Genomic DNA, 21431 nt, shown 5'->3' with positions numbered 1-21431 from the left:
AGTCAAGGCTGACCTAGAACTTCTGATTCGCCTGCTTCCGCCTCTCAAGTGCTGAGATTACAAGTGTGTGTACCACTATGCCTGGCTTATGTGGTGCTGCGGAGTACTATGTAGTACTAGGCCCAGGGCTTCTTTCCTACCAAGTAAGCACTCTAGTGCCTGTGCTACATCCCCAGTCCCCGGAACCTGAATCTACAGACAAGGCGACAGGGACAGTTTCGCTTTCTTTTAATGTAAACAGAATACACAAACACAATAAAAACCCCACCATGAGACCAGAGATCACACAGAGTTTTATATATTTACAGGTCATGGCAACCGAGAGGAAACCGGCACCTCTGGCTTCAGAAAGCCTCCTCACTCCACCTTTGACCACATCCAAAACCAGGGTGCAGAGGCTGTGTGTCCATCACTTCTGGACAGAACTCAGCAGGATGCTGGGATGGCACGAGATAGCCCCAGAGCACAGCCAAGATGCTGACTCTGTTCTTGGCCCTCAAGAGGACCCTCCTTCCTGACCAGCTGACATTGCCAAAGCTGCCCAGGAGTCTGCGGGACCTCAAGATACAGCTGCTGTCGAGAAGGAATGCCAGGCCCGGCTCAGCTTTCCCCAGCCTAGGCTATCTGTGAAATGAGTTTCAATCGATCATATCCAAGAGAGGAGGGTAGAAGCTGGGCAAGTGGAGGGAGAGTAGATCCCAGCTTGGAGATGACTGCTCCTGAGTAGGATGCTGGGAATCAACCAGAGGCTAACCTGGGTTCACTCACAGGCCCAGGGCAGGCTGTGGAGGACTCAATGGAGCTGTGCTGCCACCTGGAGGGCAACAGGAGCACTGCAGCAATGGTGAGGACAGTCCCTCAGGTATGAGACAGACAGATCATGGTCTTTTCCAGCCCTCTTCACTGCAGCAGCTCTTCCCAGGAAATGGGCTTAGAGAAGACCTCCCTCTCTAGCCATAGGTCATAGTTCATCTGGAAGTCCTCAGGAAGATCTACCCGCTGGCCCAATACACTCTGCAGGCAATTGTCCACTGGCAAGAAGTCAGGGTTGCTGTGGGTCCGGTCATAGCGCCGGGCATTGAAGCGTTCAATGTTGGCACGGAGAGCACACTCCTCTGCCTGGAAGTCCCATGGCCGGGCATCAAGATCTGGGCAAAGCAGAAAGGGAGTCAGCCCTATAGCAGCTCCCCTTGAGTAAGAGTGTGATTTTTAACCAGAAGATCATCTCCAAAGCCCATCCTCAGGAGAGGATAGTCAAATATAAGGAGAAAATCCTCAACTCTGAGAAAGAGACTTGTTCCCCCAAAACATGTCGACAGACAGGAGAGCCCTGGAAAACTCGTTTTTAAAGCACAGTCTCCCCTTGGTTCTAGATGACAGAGATAACTCCGAGACTCCATCATCTGCTCCTCCTCCTCACCTCCATGACAGAATGTCATGCACCACCTTGAGCCCAGATGCCAGGCATAGTCACAGAGTGATGTCACCGCGACAGTGTAGCACAGCAACACCGGGTAAACAACAGTTAGACTGGGAGGATGTAGAGATCCAACAGTCTCCAGAGGCCCAGGAGCAGGAGGCAACATGGCTAGTGCTCAGGGACCAAGTGTAGTTCCCTCTGTACCTGTGCAGTGTATTCTCAGGCCCAGAGGGCACACTGGAGAGCATGGGCATCTGTGGCTGCTGGGATCTGCAGAGCTGCTGAGAGCATCCTCAGCGGGTACTGAGCTTTCACACTCTGTCCTGGAGACTTGGGTGTGACAGAAGCTGGGGACCAGCACACAACGGGCTTGGAAAGAAAGCTGCAGCCTCTGGGATCAGGGAAGGGAATGATTGCCCCTCCTGTCTTAGTGTTTAACTTCATTCCTATGGGAACTAGAAAGCTAACAGGAATCTTACTCAGGGGCAACAGCATAGGATGGGTGTGTTGAAAAGATTACAGGAGCCAAATCTGAGGCCAACAGTGGGGGAGAAACTAGAGGCAGAGCCGGTGAGGATCTAGAGATCTAGGGAGCTGCAGTAGGGATAAAGAGGGGATGGAATCTTAGGGCAATTTCTGGAAAAGACAGGATTTAGAGTGGAGGGACAGAGAAACAGATGAACACAGATACTGAGTAGCTTCCCAAAGTCTTGTCCAGAGCCACTAAAACTAGATCCCGGCTCTGCTCAGTGCCTTAGGGCAGAGAAAACTAAGGTACCACAGTCAAGTCGTCCCTTGTCCTACCCTCTCCCACTCGTATGTGTCGTCGTATGTGGCCTCACCATTGCCGTACGCCCAGTCATCGTTCAGCCGGTGCCGCACCTTCTGGTAGATGGCAGACATCGTCTTCATGTTGCTCTTGCGCCACTGTCGCCCCAAATACTTGGTCTGCACCTTGAGCAGCTTCAGCACGTAGAGCTGCATCATGGCCTGCTTCACCTTCAGGGCCCGCTTCAGGATGGGTGCCGACTTGAACACCACCAGCATCTGGGTGGCCATGGTGGTGGCCGTGGTGAGAAAGCAGTAAGTGTGAGTGCCACTACATGGTCACTTAGCACTTCTGGGGTAGCAGACAGGATGACAAGCCATGCAGTTTCTCTTGAACTCACTGGTTCGCTGGCACCTGAAGTGTTAGGCACTAAGACAAGCAGAGCTATAGGCAAACCACTAAGGTTGTAACCCTAATTATGGCTCACTCTATAATCTAATTTCTGAGAACTCATGGACCTTCCTTGTTCCAAAGGCATTGCAGGGTTAAGGTGGCTCCTGACTCCTGTCTATCACTTCCCACCCAGGATCAGGAAGATCAAAAAGTGTCTGTGGTTGAGGGTTTGTTTCAGGGCATGCCTGAGAGTCTCTTCCAGCTTCTGGTTGTACTCATCAGAGAACCAGAAGTCTGCAGACCTGAACGAGGACAATGCTGCCTGGGAAGTCCCACCCTGAGGACCACATCCCAGGTGAGGTGGGCACGGCATGGCCCAGGCTGGCTGCAGCACCAACTCACCATGGTTCTCGAGTGTTTCCACTTCGTTAGCTTGTTCAAAATCCGAAGCAGATTGATGCAAGAAAAGAGATTCCTCCAGCAAAACTGGTTGTTGTCACCAGCTTCCTGCAGGGAAAAGCCAGAGACAAACACAACTATCACGACTGCAGGCTGCTCAGCAGCAGTGTCCAAAGGCCTTGACTGATCTCAATGATTCTGTCACAGAATGCCCGGACTTCAGTGGGAAGATGTAGACAGCTTGAGTGGGCAAATCCTAGGTGAGCAGCCCTGACTAACCATACACCCAATCCCCAATCGTTCTGCTCCGCAGCATCCTCTCCCTGACTCTATGGCTAATTCTGGTACTTTAAAAGCCAAAGGTGACCTCTTCTGGAAGACACCTCTTTGTGTTGGGAGAGGGAATGCTCATACCAAGGGATAGGCAGGGAGTTCTGGGCCACTCACCAGACTCTCTGCAGTTAGCTCTGGAAGTTCGTTCACCACGCAGTGAGGGTAATCCAAGACGGAAATGCTACAGAATGCAAAAAGACCAGGTGCTCACTGTGAGCAAAGGCTGGGTCTGCCAGAGCAGTCGTGATGAGCTGAAGAAGAAGGAGCAATGTATCTCACTTGCTCTAACCTGGTTTTCCTGACTATAAGATGAAGAAATACCTGCTATAAGATGGTATGTACAGTTGCTCTGTGACTCAAAGAGTATGTAATGTAATTACTAACTGTGAGGGGTAGAGACACTATTGCAGCTTTTCCCTTCACATGAATCTGGGAGGTAGGACTCAAGACAAATGATTTATGCCAAGCCCTCTTAGAGGCCACAGCTAACTGGATTCCCTTGTGATGTCTCACACTGACAAGCAGGTGCTACCGGGTACAGTGGGCACAAGGAGGCTGTGAAGAGTACAGAAGAATCATCAGAGAAGGTTTTACAGTACACAAAGCCAAGCTCTGTACAGAGAACTGGAAGCAGAAAGGGAGGAAGGATAGAAGTGGTAATTATAGAGCCTAGGGTGAGAGCCTCCTGGTCACTAGTGTAGATAATCCCATAACTGACACTCTGTCATTCATTATGTCTTTTTTGAGGTCTGGTAAAATGTTAACCCATAGATGCTTAAAGAAAAAGTCTGCTCAATAGTCTCAGTGGAGAGACAGCTAGAAGTCCTGCCACCTGTCTACACCACCCTTTCTTGGTCTCTGGTCCTTATCACCTGTTCTTGGCAGTGATGTAGGACATGATGTTTTGATTGAAGAACTTCAGGATCAAAGGGATGCAGTTGGCAAATACCAGGTGCTGGGCCATGTATTCAAACTGAAACCAACAGAAGAAAAATAAGCACAGCCCCGGTTCTCTTTTGTCTAGAGATAAAAAGCCTTGGCTGGAGGCCCTCGTGTTAGAATGCTGTGCAGAGATCAAGTGGGCTCAGAAGTGAAGCCCTACTCTCTGGGCTAGGGGAGCTGCACTGCCCGAGGCCCCGCCCAGCGCACAGGAAGGAAGGCAGATCCTGCAGGTACCTGGTAGATGTGGTTCAACTTAAAGTGCTTGAGCAGCAGCAGCAGCACGGCAGAAATGGCCTTAACGATGACCTCTTTGTGGCGGTTCACATCCACCCCCAGCTTCATGCTCTGCAATACTGTGGTGCTAGGAACACAAGTGCCTGGGTGAGTCACCAGCACACAGTACCTCCTTCCCAGGTGTCCACAGAGGAGATGGGCTTCAGGACCCTCTGGCAAAGGCCCACGACCCACAGACACCTCGGAGGCCAGCCTTAGGGTTCTGTCTCCCAAGTGATCCAGCAGGGAACAGCTTCTTTCATCCCGCCAATACACACTCAGTCCCTTTCTCTGCTTCTCCTCCAAAAGTGAACTTTTCTTTTCCAAACTCTCCCTAAGCTTTGGCCACTCTATTAACCTGAGTTCCCCAAAGTATATTCTGTGGAACACCAGTATGTGGGGAAATTCCACTCTACAGTGGCGGGGTGAGGGGTGCTGAAGTTGGATTTAGGAAGCACTGAATTATACCTGTTTCTTAATTCAAGACTTCTCACTGCAAATCTTCAGAAGAAACACAGTATTTCTGGGATTATCAAGATGGCCTAATGTTCTGTGAACCTCCCTCTGGTATGAGCCAATCCCTGCCTCTCCCTCACCTGGCTACCACCACTATGACCACCAGCCCTGGGGATCAGCTCAGAACAAGGCAGCCCTGGCAAGCAACAGATCAGGTGTGGGCCTGGGTCTGTCCTCAATGCTGTTCTCTTCCACTAAAAGACCTTTCAGCCAGAGAGGAAGAACAGCTAAGAGTTTCGCTCTCTCCTCTGAGACGTTTGCCAGGGGTCTGCCTGCCAGTTGACTGGCCAGTAGGAGAAACTCCACAAAGGCACAGGCTCGGTGGTGGCCAGCAAACTGAGCAGGAGCTACCCATCCTATGCAGGGTGTGCCAACCACACGGCTCTAGAATAAGGGCTCTGAGAGAGTCTACTGCCCATCTATTTACAAAGAAAAACCAGCATACCTAATTCACTTAGAAATTCACTCAGTGACAATCTGTGTTGCATCAGGCCTAGCCATCTCCCTTACTAGTGAAACTTATCCAATTGATTCCTTTGTCTGAATCAGAAATACCCTAAGCTTCACCTGCAGCAAAGCTGGGTCAAGGAAGGAGACTCACCTGAAAACTCCTGGCCCCACCCTTCCACCCTTGCTTCCACCTGTTCCACTCACGGCCCTGATACTCACGGCATCTCCTCAGGCAGAACATCTGCCAGGATGTTGATCGAGTCTGTTTTGGCTTTCGATGTGGGAGCTGCTGCCAGTAGGATCTTCAGAAGGGCAATCTGGGAAAAATAGACCACTCAGGTGAGCATCAGAACCTAGGACCACAACAAAGCCCTGAGAAGTGGGACTCCTGAGGGTCCTCAAGTGGCAGGAGCCTTGCAGGGTGAAGGAAGGAGAGCAGCCCGTGCTCCTTCGCGGTCTCACCACAGACACAGAGAACTCACCATGTACTGAGGCAGGCTGGGGAGCAAGCCTTGATAGAGGGTTTCTGCAGGAACTTGTTCAACTTCCTCTTCTCCCTTTAACACAAAAGTCACACAACCCATGCTCAGGCTACAGTCTCCTGAGGCAGTTTACTAGCTGGCTGGAATAGAATCCCTAAGTATCAAAGTGAAGGGTGACGGTGGTGATACTGACAGGAGGCTCTGAAACATATGACATCCCAAGAATGCCACTCTGAATCATTTAACTAATTCTTCATGAGGTCCCACAGCCATGCATGCTAGCAAACACCTGTAACCCAGCTCCAGTAAGGTTGGGAAAGGTGTTTGAGGCCATCCGGGCTACAAATAGATGACATCTCAAATTAACAAGTAGATGACAGAGAGAGAAGGCCTTAGTCTAGCGCTGGTCTTCTTTCACAGGTAGGAAACAAAGCACAGAGAGATTGAGTTTTATGTTCAAGGTGCCATTCACAGACTGAAAGGAAGACATGGATGGCAATCTCTTCAAGGAGAGGCCGACTCCTGGAGCAGCCTTGTGGCCAGGCCCGGCTCAGAGACTGAGAGCAGTTGGGGACTTTGTGGTCTCTTAACTCACCCCTGAGAGAGGAGAGCGAAGGTATTCCTCCTCCATCTGTGCCTGGACCTCTGCGATCGATGTATACTTGTGCTGGAGAGAGAGGCAGGAAAGAAGGTGCTGAGGAAAGACACCCTTCTTCTCTGGCCAGACTCCCCCCTCACCTGGCAAAGACCCAAGAGTTTATTTCAGCCTTCTGAGAGAGGGCTGAGTCACAACAAAGATTCCTAACTTAAACCTGCAATCTACTTCTGACAGCCTGTGTGAAAAGCCCATAGAGGTTAGCAAAAAAGCAAAATAAAGTGGAAAGGGCTTTCAGAAGCAAAACTGACAGGAGGGGGGGCTGGAGAGATGGCTCAGCGGTTAAGAGCACTGACTGCTCTTCCAGAAGTCCTGAGTTCAAATCCCAGCAACATAGTAGCTCACAACCATCCATAATAAGATCTGATGCCCTCCTCTGGTGTGTCTAAAGACAGCTACAGTGTACTTACATATAATAATAAATAAAATCTTTTTTAAAAATGACAGAAGAAAGATATCACAGGCAAAACTAACTGTATTCTTAAAAGCCTAGTGCAGAGACCACCTGGTACTACCAATTTCAAAACTGGACTTTAAAATGTTACAGTTTAGACACACTGGAAAGCCTCCTGACCCCTGGGGTCGTCTCCCTGCTAATCCTCACACCCACAGCTCCCTCAGCTCCCTCTCAGCAGTGAGCACAAGAGGAAAACAGGATGGTCTGGGACTCCACCTGCCTGCCTGCTGAGAGCCTGGGTCCTGTCTGCCCTCCAGCTCTCTGGGCGTGGGTAACTGAGCTTGCTTGGTTTATAGAGTATGCTAGAGCACACCCACTATAGTGCTCTTAAGCCTTGCTCTCCAGCCATGCTATAACCAGCGAAGCTGACAGCACCATATCCATCCGCCAGTGCCTCTCAATTGCCTTACACCTTGGCTAAGGGAAAGGGAAGGCTACTCTCGTGGGCTATCTGAACTCTAAAGCCTGGGCCGCACATATCCGTAACCGAAGTCAGACGTAGGAAGAGATGCTTCCCAGGCTCTTGCTGGCAGACAATAGCCCTGAAAGGCTTCTCCCTTGGCCCAGGCTCACTTTATTCTCCTGGGATCAAACAAAGCCAAACGTTCCCCTAGCGCCACTTACTTGTTTCAGTGTCTTGATGCTTTCGTGGATTGGCCTTGGCAGCCCCACCACTGTGTTGGTGTCACTGGAGAATAAAGAAGGCCTTATGCTGAGCCCAAAGAGCCACTCACCGGTCCGCTGCCCCAAGGCCAGGCGAGGGCACTTCAAAGGGACCTCAGGTCACACTCACCTTCCTAGAGTGTAGCCTATGAACTTGCTGCGGCTAGATTCAAGGAACATCTCAATGTCTTTCTCTCTACCAAGCAAGAAAGAGAGGCAGATTTTATCAAGTACTGCTTCAAGGTGTGCCAGTCACAGGCCTGTGTTCAAACACACAAAGCATCTCCAGGTGTTTACAAGACAGGAAAAGGTCTCTTACAGTAAGGGGGAAAGCCTAAATTTTGACAACTTTGTTTTTTTACATAATTTTGTTAGGTTCATACAATTTAAGTTTGTTTATATTTCTATAATACACATGGCCAGTTGACTCAAAATTAGGGACATATATAAAACTTAAAGCACAACTTATTTAAAAAATAGTAGTATTTAACGCTTATTTAAACAATAGTAAACACCATGAAGTATAAGAGACATAAGCTACTAAGTTTAAACAGGTCATTTTCTTGTCTCAACAGAAACATTCTTCTCACACAACATACCCTCTTTTATATCAGTTCATATACACATCTCTTTATTAAGTTGCTGCCTACCAAATATACTTCTTTTTTGATTGTTTTATTTTTAAAACAAGGTTTCTCTGTGTATCCCTGGTTGTCCTGGACTTGCTTTGTAGACCAACTGGCCTCGAACTCACAGACATCATCCACCTGCCTCTGCCTCTGCCTCTCTAGTGCTAGGATTAAAGGCGTGTGCCACTATGCCCAGCTACAATTACCATTTTAGCAGTTCCTGCTACCTTCCCATCTATTAGCTCCCCCAAGCATACTGTTTAATACATTGGGTTTTTAAAAAATTCTCCATCTATCATTTTTAAATAAAAGGCCACATACAGCTCCAAGATGAATGGGGATAGGTTTGCCTAAATACTCATTTTTTCTCCTTACCTTTGTTCACTATTAAGTTGGACCAGTTCAAATTACTGACACAGGAACCACACAAGAGTTATCTATCCTGTGTGACATCAGCAAGGCCGTCCTCACAGATGTGCCCAGGACAGCACAGGGTAACTTAAGGTCATCTTAGCCTTGCAGAGGACTCCAGGCCAGCACTGACCTGAGGATATGAAGGCTCTCACTTCGAGAATATTCTAGAACTAAGACTCACCTAACTTTGGGAGCCCAAGGGAGCCCTTTTGGGCAGGTGAGTCTGTCGGTCTGAGGGTGCTGTAGCGGGGGAGGCATCACCTCGTCTCGCTCCAGGGGAAAAGCCTCCCCCTCCAGGCTGCTGTCGTCATCATTCTCCTCTTCCTCCTCCCGAGAGTCGTCAGCCTTATAGGGATCCCGCTCGTTGAAGGCATCTAGATTGTCCTGCTTTATCAGAGCCTGAAAGCACAGGGAAGAGCTGAGAAAGGCACCCAACCAATGAGATGGTGACAAGGAACAGCGTTCAAATGGAACAGACCCGTCTCAGATGGGGACCTGACAACAGCAGGGAATATGGAGGATTTAGGACTAGAATGAAGAGAACCTCAGAAGCTGCCATGATGTTAAGTATCTGCTATACACTAGGGCTGAGGCTGGGGACAGTGTCGCTGATGTGGAGGCACGCCTCCTGATCACGCTCCTTGATCGGAACGGACTTCTCATAACCTGCTGGCCCAGGAATCATGTGCCCTGACCCCACTCCCTGAGTGTGTACTCTGAGATGCCTCACCTTGTGTTCCCGTCGGCCCCGCTTCTGCTGCTGCTCAATCAGGTCCGAGGCAGAGGCTGGTGGGGAGGCAGCCCTCATGTTCCGGATGACCTTGATGCTGTCCTCAGGCAGAGGGGGAAGGCCCAGGAGAGTGCGCTTCTCAGCCTTCATGCTCTGCAGCTCCTCAAAGCCGCCCAGCGTGCACTGCATAAAATGGGGTGCAGAGCTTAGGTCGCCATGTCATTTTTGGTATCATTATTCTAAAAAGCATGCATGACATCACGAGAACCCAAGCCTTTATAGAGACCCATATAGCCGCTTGGATGAAAACTAAAGTCTTCAAGGAGAGTCCAGTGCTCTCTATAAGGGACAAGAGCAAAAGGATGAAGGAAAGAATGAAATACTGGCTGACAGGAGCTTGTGCGTGATACACAGCTCTGGATGTGACACAGTCTCTAATTTTAAAAAGAAGCAAGTTAAGCATGGGTGGTGGCACAGAGTGGTAATCCCAGCAGGAGGATCACCAAAATTTTAAGTCCAGCCCAGCATACATAGCAAGTTCTAGGCAAGTCAAGGCTATAGAGAGACCATGTTTTAAACCAACCACCAAACAAACAAACAAACAAACAAACAAAGTAGAGCCAGTTCTTTCAAACGTCAGCAGACTAGTGCCTCAAAACTACATGCCAGCCGGGCGTGGTGGCACACGCCTTTAATCCCAGCACTCGGGAGGCAGAGGCAGGCGGATTTCTGAGTTCGAGGCCAGCCTGGTCTACAAAGTGAGTGCCAGGACAGCCAGGGCTACACAGAGAAACCCTGTCTCGAAAAACCAAAAAAAAAAAAAAAAAACTACATGCCAATCTTCCAATAAGACTAAAACTTACTGTGTGTAGCTCGAATGAAATAATACAGTAAAGTAAAATAGAAAGCAGTCTAACGTCCTCAATAGGAGCCCAGGCCCTAGCCTGGAGTCACTGGCCGCTCAGTGCCTCCACTCGAGTAACTTGGCTTTCCTCTCAGCCGGAGTGAGGCTTCCTGAGGAACCAGTAGGTCTGGTCAAGATAAAGCCTGCACACCCTATGAGGCTCTAACTGGGTGCTGAGCACAGTGCTCCTCCTGGAGACAGGGCTCTATGCTTGCCTGGGGGCTGGTTTCTGACAATGTCCCCATCCTAAGTATGATGGCCAGTCCACCCAGCAACCATTCTCTCCCCAGGCAGAAACAGAGTCCATTTCACAACACATCCTCAGGAAACAGACCACCTAGGGGCTCACTCTTGCTTCCTTTAAAAGTCATCTTCTCGGGGTTGGAGAAAGAGCTCCAATGTTCAAGGCTAGGATCACAACTCAAGTAGCAAAAGTCATCTGCCAAGTGGAGTTTTGTTGCCCCAAACCACTATACAAATATAAGTTTAGGAGTGGTCTCCAAAGAGGCATCTTATCTGAGGATGAAGCTGTTGCACGATTGAGAAAACAGCTTTAACAAAAGGCAGGGAGCCACTCTAGTATCTTGAAGGACCGCCTCCAACCCCCAGCCTTTTTTGAGACAAGGTCTTATAGCCACGTAGCCTTTGCTGGCCTCAGACTCACTGAGCTTAGTAGCAGATACTGACAAGGCTGAGGCAGGAATACCTCAAGTTTAAGGTCAGACCTTCTGTCAAAAAAAAAAAAAAAAATGACTGAGACAATGGCTCAATGGGTAAGAGCACTTGTTTCGAAAAGATGAGGGTATGCGTTTGAATTCCTAGTGTTCATGCAAAAAGCCAGATGAGCCGCTTGTAAGATTGTAACCCCAAAAGAGCTGGGTAGAAACAGTGAGACTTCTAGGAGTGCTTGCTGGATGCCAGCCTAGGATCAGGTTCCAATAGAGACCCTGTGGTAATGGAATATAACCAAGAATGACAGAGCAGGGCACTCATGTCTCCTCTGAAGTGTGTACAGCTACACAAGTGTAGGCACAGACCACACGTGTACCAAACGCATACCCACATGCACAGGAAATATGCAAATAAATAAAAAGTAAAAAGAGCGCCAGTGGGTGAGCTGGAGAGATAGCTCAATGGTTAAGAACATTGGCTGCTCTTCCAGAGAACCTGGGTTCAATTCCCAGCAACAGCAGCTCACAACCGTCTGTAACTCCAGTTCCAGGGGATCTGGCATCTTCACACAGAAAACACCAGTGCACATAAAATTAAAATAAATAAATTTAAAAGAAGAAGAAGAAGCACTCTAGCACCGTAGTTCAGTGAAATCTGTTTGCCTAGCATGCACGACAAGATCCTAGGTTCAGTCTGTAATACCACTAAACAAATACTTTTAAACCCGAGTAGCTACATAGTCACATAATTCAGTATTCAAATAGAAATATAGATACTCGTCATTATCCACTGGAGACTGGCTCTGCGAATTTCCCCTCACCCCTCTCCCACAGGTAGCTATCACATCCCTCAGTAGATGGAATGGAACTTGTGGTTACCTATGCACAACCTTCTGCAAGCATGAGATCATCTTTAGATTATTTCTAATACCTAATGGTACATAAATTATTGGTATACTGGTTAGAAAGTAATAACAAGGTCCGTACAGTCAATACAGATGCAAAGTTCATTCTATGACCTGAATTTGGATGCATATATGGATGTGAATCTACAGGTACAGAGGCCAACTGTACAAAGATGTCTCCTTCCTGCCCAGCATACGAGTCCTAGCATACGAGTGCCCCCAAGAAGGTGCTCACCAATACAGTCTTCCAGAGCAGCAAGAGAACTTTCTTCATGGGGAAGTGGGGGGCATGGCCACTGCAAAATTTGGTCACCATCCCAAATAGCATGATGGCAAATGGCTCGTTGTTGTACAGAGGGGAACCTGGAAGTGACTCAAAGATATCAGGACCCCAGGCAGCAACAGAACCCACCCAAAGCCCTCTAGTTTCAGTTCCCAAGCAAGGCCTTAAGAGAGGATCGCCAGGGTCCTACCCAGCTCAGCTCTGAAGGTCTGTCGCATGGTTCTCCACTCGGCCTTGTCCCCATCACAATCCTGGTGAACAGTCTCCACAATCAGGTACATGATGTTGAGCAGGACCCTGAGCACAAGAACCAGCTCATAAGAGAGCAAGACAGGGGGCCAGGGCACGCTCAGCCAGGAGTGGCAGTGCATACTTGTAATACTAGTCCTTAGAAAGCTGAGGCAGAAGGGTCTCAAGATTCAGGTCAGCCTGGGCTACATAGTAAGCTATAGGCTAGCCTAAATCTCAAGGTATGAAGACAATCTCAAAATTGTGAGGGAGGAGCCCTTGGGCTTTCTCCCTTCCTGGCTAAGATGTAAACATCCATGCATGTGGTAGGGGATGGCTGTAATACAGGGAAATCCAAGAAATGACACCTGAGACCCTGGAGAGCAGAGGGGTGTCTGAATCTGTCTTCCCAGACTATAACTCATTCTGTATCCCCAGCTTCTAAAAGGAGTTTACTCAAATCTGACAAATATGAACCAGAATGGCCTAAAGATTTCACTGCCCTAAGCCCCCTGGAAAGGAAAACAACACTACTCAGAGTAAGCTACTGAGGTCAAAGCAGGCCTGGCAGGATTACAGGAAGGAGGGCAGAGCCGACCCGGTGGAGTGGAAAACAGGAGGTGAAATGCAGAGACCCTGACTACAGGGAGGAGAACCACAGTTCCAATGCCAAAACCCGATCTCAACCCTAAGACATGGAAAGATGACCCTGTGGTTTAGCAGCTGCTGTCCCTGTACAGCCATGAAGCACTGTCAGGATAACCAATGTAGGTGGGGATCACACTGTGCCCAGTGGGTGGTGGGAGCCCAAGAGCAAGCCCCTGGGCTTTCTCCACAAATAAGGTACTCTACAGCCAGCTTCTTAGCAGATCTATTAAGAGGCTCCATCCCAGATTTCATCTGGATTTTCCAGGCTGCCCCCCTCCCCTAAGACCTCATCAAGGCCTACTAATGACTCCCAGCCTATCACTTGAGCCGACTAATGAGTGCAAAAGCAATGCACACACAGCTAAGAAATGCTCAGCCTGGCCCTGAGCTCACTCTCTGGCTCAGGGTACCAGGCTTGCAGCTCATCTCACCTCAGGTCGGTGCTGTCAGCCAGGGAGATGGCAGGCTTCCTCACTGCACTGCTGCATGCGGCACTGTTACTGCAGGAGAGATCTGAATCAGCTTGACAGGGCGAGGGAGGCCAGCGACGCCCTGGACAGTACTACCCATCAGGCAACACGGTGCTGTGTGCGTCTGGGCTCTACACAAAACCTTAGGACACCACTGTGGTTAAGAACTCAAGCCCTGAACCAGACTATCAAGTCTCACAGTGTGAGTCCTGGCTCTAACATTTACTAGTTATGTATATGTGGGCAAAGTAGAGCCAACTTCTCTCTGTCTTAGCTGCCTCATCTACAAAATCAGGATGATAACAGCACTTGCGCCACCAACGTGAATCATGATATGTAATGACCCAAGAACATTACTGAATACTGCCTGAAGATGCAGTACTCAGTGAGTGTTTTCACCTTCTACTGAATTTATTTTGTTTTAATTTTGTTGTTTGGTTTTGGATATGGTCTCACTAAGTAGCTCTGGCTACCCTGAAACTCACTATGTAAATCAGGCTGGCCTCTGACTTGTAGCACTCTTCTTTATTTATGATGGCTGTTATCCTTAAACGAGCAGTAGCTGACCTGCCCATAAGACAAAGGACCAGAGGCGGCAAGCTTTGTTGTACCTACATGTCACATTTGGTGTCATGCTGAAGGGAATATCAAAGAGTTCAAGATGAGAAGTTTCTTTTGGGTGTGTTTTGGGCTGAACAGGATCTGCTCAGGTACCAATGGTCCAGCATTACAGAGTGTGTGGAGCCAGCACAAGAACCCCTCATTACATTCTATCAGCATGGGAACCTCACATCCTTCTATATAACTTTATTTTCTCATCTTTGTCTTTATTATATTATTTTCCAAGGAATCATTAAGTAGGTTCTCCACTGTTCAACCCTGTATATTCCCAATAGCCTGGAACAGCTCCTTCACCTTAAGTGGCCTATTTACCTGTCTCAAATGCTCGTTCTATAAGCTCGGGCTCACTTCCCACTGCTCCCTTCCCTATGGAAGCCCCTCAGTAGAAGTGCTCACTCTATTTCCATGTTCAGAAGCTCCACCAAGGCATTGAACGTGCCCACCTCCAGGAGCAGAAATATGTTGTAGCGCATCCAGAACTGCACTTCCGCCTCTGAGCTGCACTCTCCAAAGGTACCTGTAAACACAGGGCAGAGCTTACCGAGCCCCTCCATACACATCCAGGCACTATCATTGGCCGAGGTGCCGGGTCATACTCACAGTACCTTGGGCAACATAGAGAATGGCTCGGGCCACCTTGAGTCTCTTCTCTCGGGCAGTGACCTCCAAGCCATCCAGAAGCCTCATGGCGTGGGTCCGGTGCTGGTTGGTATCCAGCTCAGTCCACTTCTTGTCTGACACTGCAGGGCAAGAGACACTTATAATTGAGCCCACACCATTCCTCACAATGGAATGGACTGTGTTAACCTTTCAAATCAGGACAGTCACAGAACCAGAAGGACAAGTTACTCTTTCATAGGGATAAGGTCACACTACTGGTCCCATCAGAGTGCCCAGAAGGCCCACTCTCCATGTCAAGTCTGGCCTTACACAAGCAGCACAACAACTGTTCATATTCCTGCATGGCCTACATCAATTAGACAATGAAGAGAAGTCCTGTGCTGTCCTGATGGGATAGGGAACCGAGAAGTGAGGGAAATGGTCTTACCATGGATCCGGAAGTCCTCCTCAAAGCATTTTCGATTCATCAGGAATTCTGGTCCTTCTGTGTAGCTGTAAAGCTCTGTCAAAGAGCAAAGTAGTCTCCTATCAGCACACTCCACATCAGATCTCCCATGCAGCAGAGAAAGTCAGGCTTTCCTTTCCAGCCCCAACTCCATTCCTGCCTGACTCACAGTGACTCTCAGACTACTCTCTCTAATCACTGAGTTAGGAAGGCCTCAGTGTTCTGATGTTCTTCTCAAAGAGATCACAGGGGCCACTGCACTGTCAGTGGATCATAGATCCAGGCATTTCTAGTAAGATGTGCATCAGACTGCGCTGTAGCAGAGGTGACCATCACCCTGAATCTATGCCTTTAGTGTCACGTCCCGAGGAAGGCTTGTGAAGACTGGAGAAGCAGCTCCTGCTGACCTCACACTCCCCATCAACAGGAGTAGCAGCAACAGATGTGCCAAGATGCAAGCACAGTGGCTAGCATTCCCGTGACTCACTCGTGTGTGAGAGATCACTGTTCAGTTGGTATGTCAATGAGTACCACTACTGACATTACATGGGACTGGGCGCTAACCAACTCAGTTGACTTCAAACCTGAGTCTTCGTGGAAATAAAGGACAATCCCAAATGTCCACATACGTGGTCCAACTTAAACAGCTAACTTATGTTTCAAATATCATTAATAGAAAGAAGTAGGACAACAGCCAGTCTTAGTCTTCTTAGGAACCCAGTTATACTCCCGTCAAAGAACACAAAGGCCTGTTCTTTACCTGCGAGCTCTGCCGCCCACTTGTCTGTGTCGGCATACTCAAACTCCAGGTCTGGAGACTCGGAATAGCCCTGGTGAATGAAAAGGTCATCACATAAAGATCCTCCTGAGAGTTTACGGGTAAACACGGCTCAGAGACTGCACTGCGGGACATCAATGCCTCTACTTTTTCTTGATGTTTTATCACAATATTTTGTCTCCTGAACTAATGGAAGTCCCCTTTACACCATGTCCAGCACCCTGTATTTCACCTTCAAAGCACCCACTCTGCACTACAATTATTCACTGAATTTCTCTTTTTTCATCCTCCTCTCCATAAAGACAGCAAGTTCCTCGAAACAGGAACTCTGTTTTACTGACCATTGCTCTCCGTGACATACCTGTTCAATAATAAACACAAAACTTCTATCTACGTTGTGCAGTAACTGACCACTCCATATAGTACTGAATATCTGGGAGTCTCACTTCTTTCTGAGCTGTGGACTATAAACAGCTAAGGATAGAATGAGCACTGAAACCCTCAGCCACCCTGCCCCATCTCAATTTTCAGTGAGAACTGACAGAGAAAGCAGAAATGGAACAGATTGGCCTGCCTCCCACACACAGGAGAGAATGCGATGAGAATCTGTTAGGGATAGGTGATTCCTGAGAACACGCCATCTTGGAAGCCTTGTACTGGGAAGATCAAAAGGCTAAGCCCAGCCCTGACTAATGTACTTGGCAAGACCAGAGGGTACAGTTCAGCACAGCGCACCTTCCTGGTAGGCGCTAGATCCTGGGCTTAATTCTCAGCATGCAGGTGGGTGGGTGAGTGAGATGGAGAGTGGGGTCAGGGAAAACCTTCTAACTGATAATGACCCCTGACAAAATGACATAATATGCCCACAAGCCATAACTCTATTCCTTATTCATGGGCACTAATGGATACTTCCATACACTACTGAGCTTCTAGGCTAGAGACAGAGTTTAGTGGTAAAATGATTACCTACCATGTGTAGAGTCCTGGGTTCAAATCCCAGTCCCATTAAAACACAACTAAAATCAACACTTGTACACATTACTGAGGTTGAGTTTCATTTACACAATGGGAATGACAAAACTCTGCTTCGAACTTAGCTTAAGACCTTTTTTCTTTGACCGTTTCATTCCCATTATATAATATATTGTGATCTTATTCACCCCCAAATCCATTACCATTTCTTATCCCCTCCCAGTGTATTTTTATAGAGACAAGGTTTTTACTATGCAGCCCAGGCTGGCCTTGAACTCTGATCCTCCTTGCTCAGCTTCTGGAGTGTTGTGACTGGAAGCATGCTCGACTGCCTTGACTAGTTTTGAGGACTAATAAAGTTTACCTGGCACATACTGAGCCTCCTTGTGCTGTAGGCACTGATCAGAGCCCCAAACTACTGACTTCAGCTGTCACCAGAGGGGTGTGCAGCATCAGCACCTCCAACACAAGGACACAGATAGATGTGATGGGCCTTCCAGATGTTGAATCCAGTGAAATGAAAGGGTAGGAAGAGAAATAAAAACATGTAATAGAGACTGAGGACATACCTCAGCAGTATAGCGTTTGCCTACCTTGCACAAGGCCCTGAATCTGATTCTCAGTATCACATAATAACACGAATAAGGCTGTGCAGGGGTGGTGCACACCTTTAATCCTAGCACTCAAGAGGCAGAGGCAGATGAATCTCTTTTGAGTTTGAGGCCAGCCCCATCTACAGAGCAGAGTTCTAGGACAGCTAAAGCTACACAGAGAAACCCTGTCTCAAAAACAAAAACAAAGCAACAAAACAAAACAAAAACCAAAGAAGCAAACAAACAACAAATAAAATAAAATGCACAAAAGGGTATTTATCTGACTATTTTGTGGCTTTTTAGGAAAATTTAAAACTTCTTTACCTGCTGAGCTATCCCGCCATCCCTAAAACATTTTCTTTAATGTATTTATGTGTCTATCTGTGTGTGTATACATGTGCCCATGGAGGTCAGAAGGACAGTACTGGATCCCTAGGGGCTAGTGTGGTAATAGGCAGTTGTGAGCGGCCCAACTTGGGTGCTGGGATCCTCTGAGAGAACAGCAAGTGCTCTTAACCACTGAACCATCTCTCCAGTCCACTCAAACATTTAAAAAGAGAAATTTGAAGGTGTAGTTCAATTCTCAGGGTTCTCTTCAGAAAACCTGACAAGTCTGGTCATTAAAGGTCTTACAAACTTAACTTCCATACTCCTCTGTACTTAAGAGATCACTGAGAAGTAGCCACCCATCATTCCACAACAAAAGGCTCCTAAAAGGTCCACCTTTTTCAAAAAAGCCACTCTAAACTCATCTTCTCAACTCTGGGCTTGTTCATTTGTGACATATGTTATCAGAATTTGAGCCTGTGACAACAACAACAACAAAATGTTTGGAGGGAACTGATTTCTTAGGTTTAAAGATACTAATTTTAGTATCTGGTACTAGCTGAAGCATCAAATTTGAATTTGAGGAATTCCCTCTCTCTCAGTAAGTGTCTGGCTGCTCATCACACTGGAAGTTATCTCAGGTGGAGAAGATTGCGTAGTAAGCGCTCTGGGAATGAATGTGCTGATGAGGAAGCCCTGAAATGCTGCGACGAGACGGGTGTGTGTTCATTCATGAATTCTGCAAACGGAAGCAGTGGGAGGAATTTTAACTTGGGGCGAGGTGAATAGCTCCAGACAGCGCGGGCAAAGGGAATCGCAGCTCACTAGCAAGAAGGAGAATCCTGCGCCCTTTGTGTACTTCTGATCCCTTCACAGCTCAGCAACTGGGCTCACTGGGCATGCAAAAAATACTTGGCAATGTCTGGCCGCGGTTTGATCCAGCGCTGACTAAAATTCGGAGGGAAGCCACAGTGTGTTCTCTCTGCTACTCACACAACCTGGGGCCGGCCGAGCAGCACTAGAGAGAGAAGCTCTGTTCTAGGCGCCCGCTAAACTCTCCTGGGTCCCTTCGCTGCCAACTGGCGTGGCCCACCACCCTCCTAAGATCAGAGGCCGGAAAGGATGAGGGGCTAACCAGCCAACAGACCACAGATTTTGCACCCCAGGAGGGCTGTGCCTCAGGCCACGCCCCCGAGGGCCGACCCGCCGTCCCCAACTCGGGGACCTTCTTTCCCGGGCCGCAGCAGAGTTGGTGACAGGGCTCCGGGCTTTCCTCCCCGGGGCTGTGGCGGCTGCCACCCTGCCTAACTGCACGGTTCCCGGTAAAGTGACAGCTTCCAGGGTCCCTGTCAAGCCGTCGGGAAGCCCGGCTGGGCCCGGATGCCGCCCCGGTCTCCCGGGACCCCCTCTGTCACCCGCCGGGTGCCAACCTCGCCCCCTGCAGCTCTGACCTCCGAGTCTTTGCGCTGGTTGCGGTTGAACTCGCGGGTTTTGCCCCCCGGCAGGAGGCCTCCGGCGGCCCTCGGCGCCCCAGGAGGAGGCTGCGCGGTGGCAGGCGGCGGAGGAGGTGGCGGCTGCGGCTGCTTGTTGTTCACAATCAGAGGGCCGGGACCGGCGGCTGCCGGCTCCATCTTGGCTGCTCCACACCCCCGGCTCAATTCGCGGACGGCCTCCCGTCAGGCAACTCTCGCGTGATTTCCTCCAGGAAATTTCCCCAATCGCCATATTCAGTGTGGCTGCGTGTGTCGAAAGCCGCAACTGCCAATCACCTCCCAAGGTCTTTCCTGGCTTTGTCATTTAGTTTCCCCTCCCTCCTTCCCATGGAACTAAGCTGGAGTCGTGCGGCTGGGCTCGCAGGAATCCCTTTAGATGTCTTTTTTATCCGTGAGACTTAACACCTTAATTCGTTGTCTATCATCGCTTTGCCTGGCCTTAGAGCCCTCCCTGTTCAAGGTGAGGCAGGATGAAAGGGGAAATTTGGGAGACATCAGTAGAGAAAGCAATCCCTGACTCATGGGTCTAGTTGACACGTTTTCCTAGCAAAGAATTTCTGTACAATTAACAACTGGTTGTGGCTTTTCTCTCACCTTCCAGCTTAAAAACCTCCAAGTCAGTAGGACTCTGTAAGAAACACCTTGTGCAACCCTGGGGACTCCTGGTTTTACTTATCAGATTATAACTCCATCCAAGACACCTCTGGAGCCACGTTAATAATCTCACTTATCAAAAGAGGGAAAAACAGCCAGGCGTTGTGGCGCTCGCCTTTAATCCCAGCACTTGGGAGGCAGAGGCAGGCGGATTTCTGAGTTCGAGGCCAGCCTGGTCTACAAAGTGAGTTCCAGGACAGCCAGGACTATACAGAGCAACCCTGTCTTGAACTTGAAAAAGAGGGAGGGAGAGAGAGAGAGAGAGATATGCATGGGGTAGAGTGAACTCCTTGGGGGCCAAGGGTAACAGTATCAAGTTGTATCTGTCCTCAAGCCACTGACAAATACTTTAAGGATATAATAATGAACAAAATTAGGATTCTAGTCTTTGTGGAGTTTACCTTCACATGGAGGAGATAAACAAATGAATAAATAAAACTGAAATTGAAAATATAACAGAGAAATCATGGGGAAATGAGGGTGTGTTTAATAATCCTTTAGAAGTGGCTCTTGCTAGAGGCCCATTGGACTTGCCAACTTTATATGCCCCAGTACAGGGGAATGCCAGGGCCAAGGGGTGGGGGTGGGGGGGGGGAGTGTATTGGGGACTTTTTGGATAGCATTGGAAATGTAATTGAGGAAAATACCTAATTAAAAAAAAAAAAAGAAGTGGCTCTTGCTAAAAAAAACGCCAACTCCTTGCATTTCTGCCTTCATTTTGTAGCTATCTCGTTCACTCTGAATTACCTGCTGTATTGACTCAAGAAGCAATCATCCAAAAACGGTGGCCTACCACCTCATTCTCCATCATGTCTGAGTGCCAAACACACGGGAGTAACCAAGATGGTTTTACTGTTACTGTTTACAGTGTCCTCTTCCAGAAACCTCCCTCCCCAAGAAGCAGGTACAAGATTCATGGTCACTGGCCTCAACCCTCTAGACCTCAGGAGTGGCAAAGCCTCACAGAACACAGCATCCCCGGATGACGGACAGCTCTTTCTATCATGGCGTGTGCACCCTGGAGGAGAAAGAATCAACTCCTGAGAACCAGCTTGTTGCCTAAGTAAAAAGGACTTCTACCTTCTCATAGAACCAACACTGAGAGGATGATAACCAGACCACATTTGCCCAAGTCTGCTGGAATTTTCCTATCTCTCACCCTCAATCTCAATTCTAATTCTATTTAAATCTAAAGTAAGTTTCCCCAAAGATAGATTTGGGGTCAGTAAACACCTTATGTGTTTCTCTTTACAATGTTCACATCGATGAAATCTTTGTGTGTTGTTGTTGTTC

General features: G+C 48.5%; 1 protein-coding gene across 1 annotated transcript; it reads right to left on the bottom strand.

Moving 5' to 3' along the window:
• Window positions 1–211: 211 nt before the first annotated feature.
• Strip1 (striatin interacting protein 1) lies at window positions 212–19661 on the bottom strand. Its single transcript, XM_021157742.3, has 21 exons — window positions 19443–19661; window positions 16082–16151; window positions 15304–15378; window positions 14861–14995; window positions 14652–14772; window positions 13596–13664; window positions 12479–12585; window positions 12241–12368; window positions 9526–9708; window positions 8977–9194; window positions 7883–7948; window positions 7714–7777; window positions 6573–6644; window positions 5978–6052; window positions 5715–5812; window positions 4491–4617; window positions 4187–4287; window positions 3429–3495; window positions 2985–3089; window positions 2263–2467; window positions 212–1148 (listed from the first exon to the last, which is right to left on the bottom strand). The coding sequence occupies exons 1-21, from the start codon at window positions 19620–19622 to the stop codon at window positions 901–903; spliced, it is 2514 nt and encodes an 837-aa protein (XP_021013401.1). The 5' UTR covers window positions 19623–19661; the 3' UTR covers window positions 212–900.
• Between the last annotated feature and the right edge of the window lie 1770 nt (window positions 19662–21431).

Source organism: Mus caroli, unplaced genomic scaffold, assembly GCF_978045245.1.
Source record: "Mus caroli unplaced genomic scaffold, Mus_caroli_1 scaffold_3, whole genome shotgun sequence".
Classification (NCBI taxonomy): domain Eukaryota; kingdom Metazoa; phylum Chordata; class Mammalia; order Rodentia; family Muridae; genus Mus; species Mus caroli.
The sequence above is the reverse complement of the archived record's forward strand: the minus strand, read 5'-3'. Positions and strand labels throughout refer to the sequence as shown.

Coding starts and splice junctions, on each gene's coding strand:
- Strip1 (XM_021157742.3), bottom strand. CDS start 19,622: ATGGAGCCGGCAGCCGCCGGTCCCGGCCCTCTGATTGTGAACAACAAG. Junction 15,379..16,081: donor GTGGGCGGCAGAGCTCGCAG/GTAAAGAACAGG, acceptor GCTCTTTGACAG/AGCTTTACAGCTACACAGAA. Junction 7,778..7,882: donor ATAGGCTACACTCTAGGAAG/GTGAGTGTGACC, acceptor TTTATTCTCCAG/TGACACCAACACAGTGGTGG.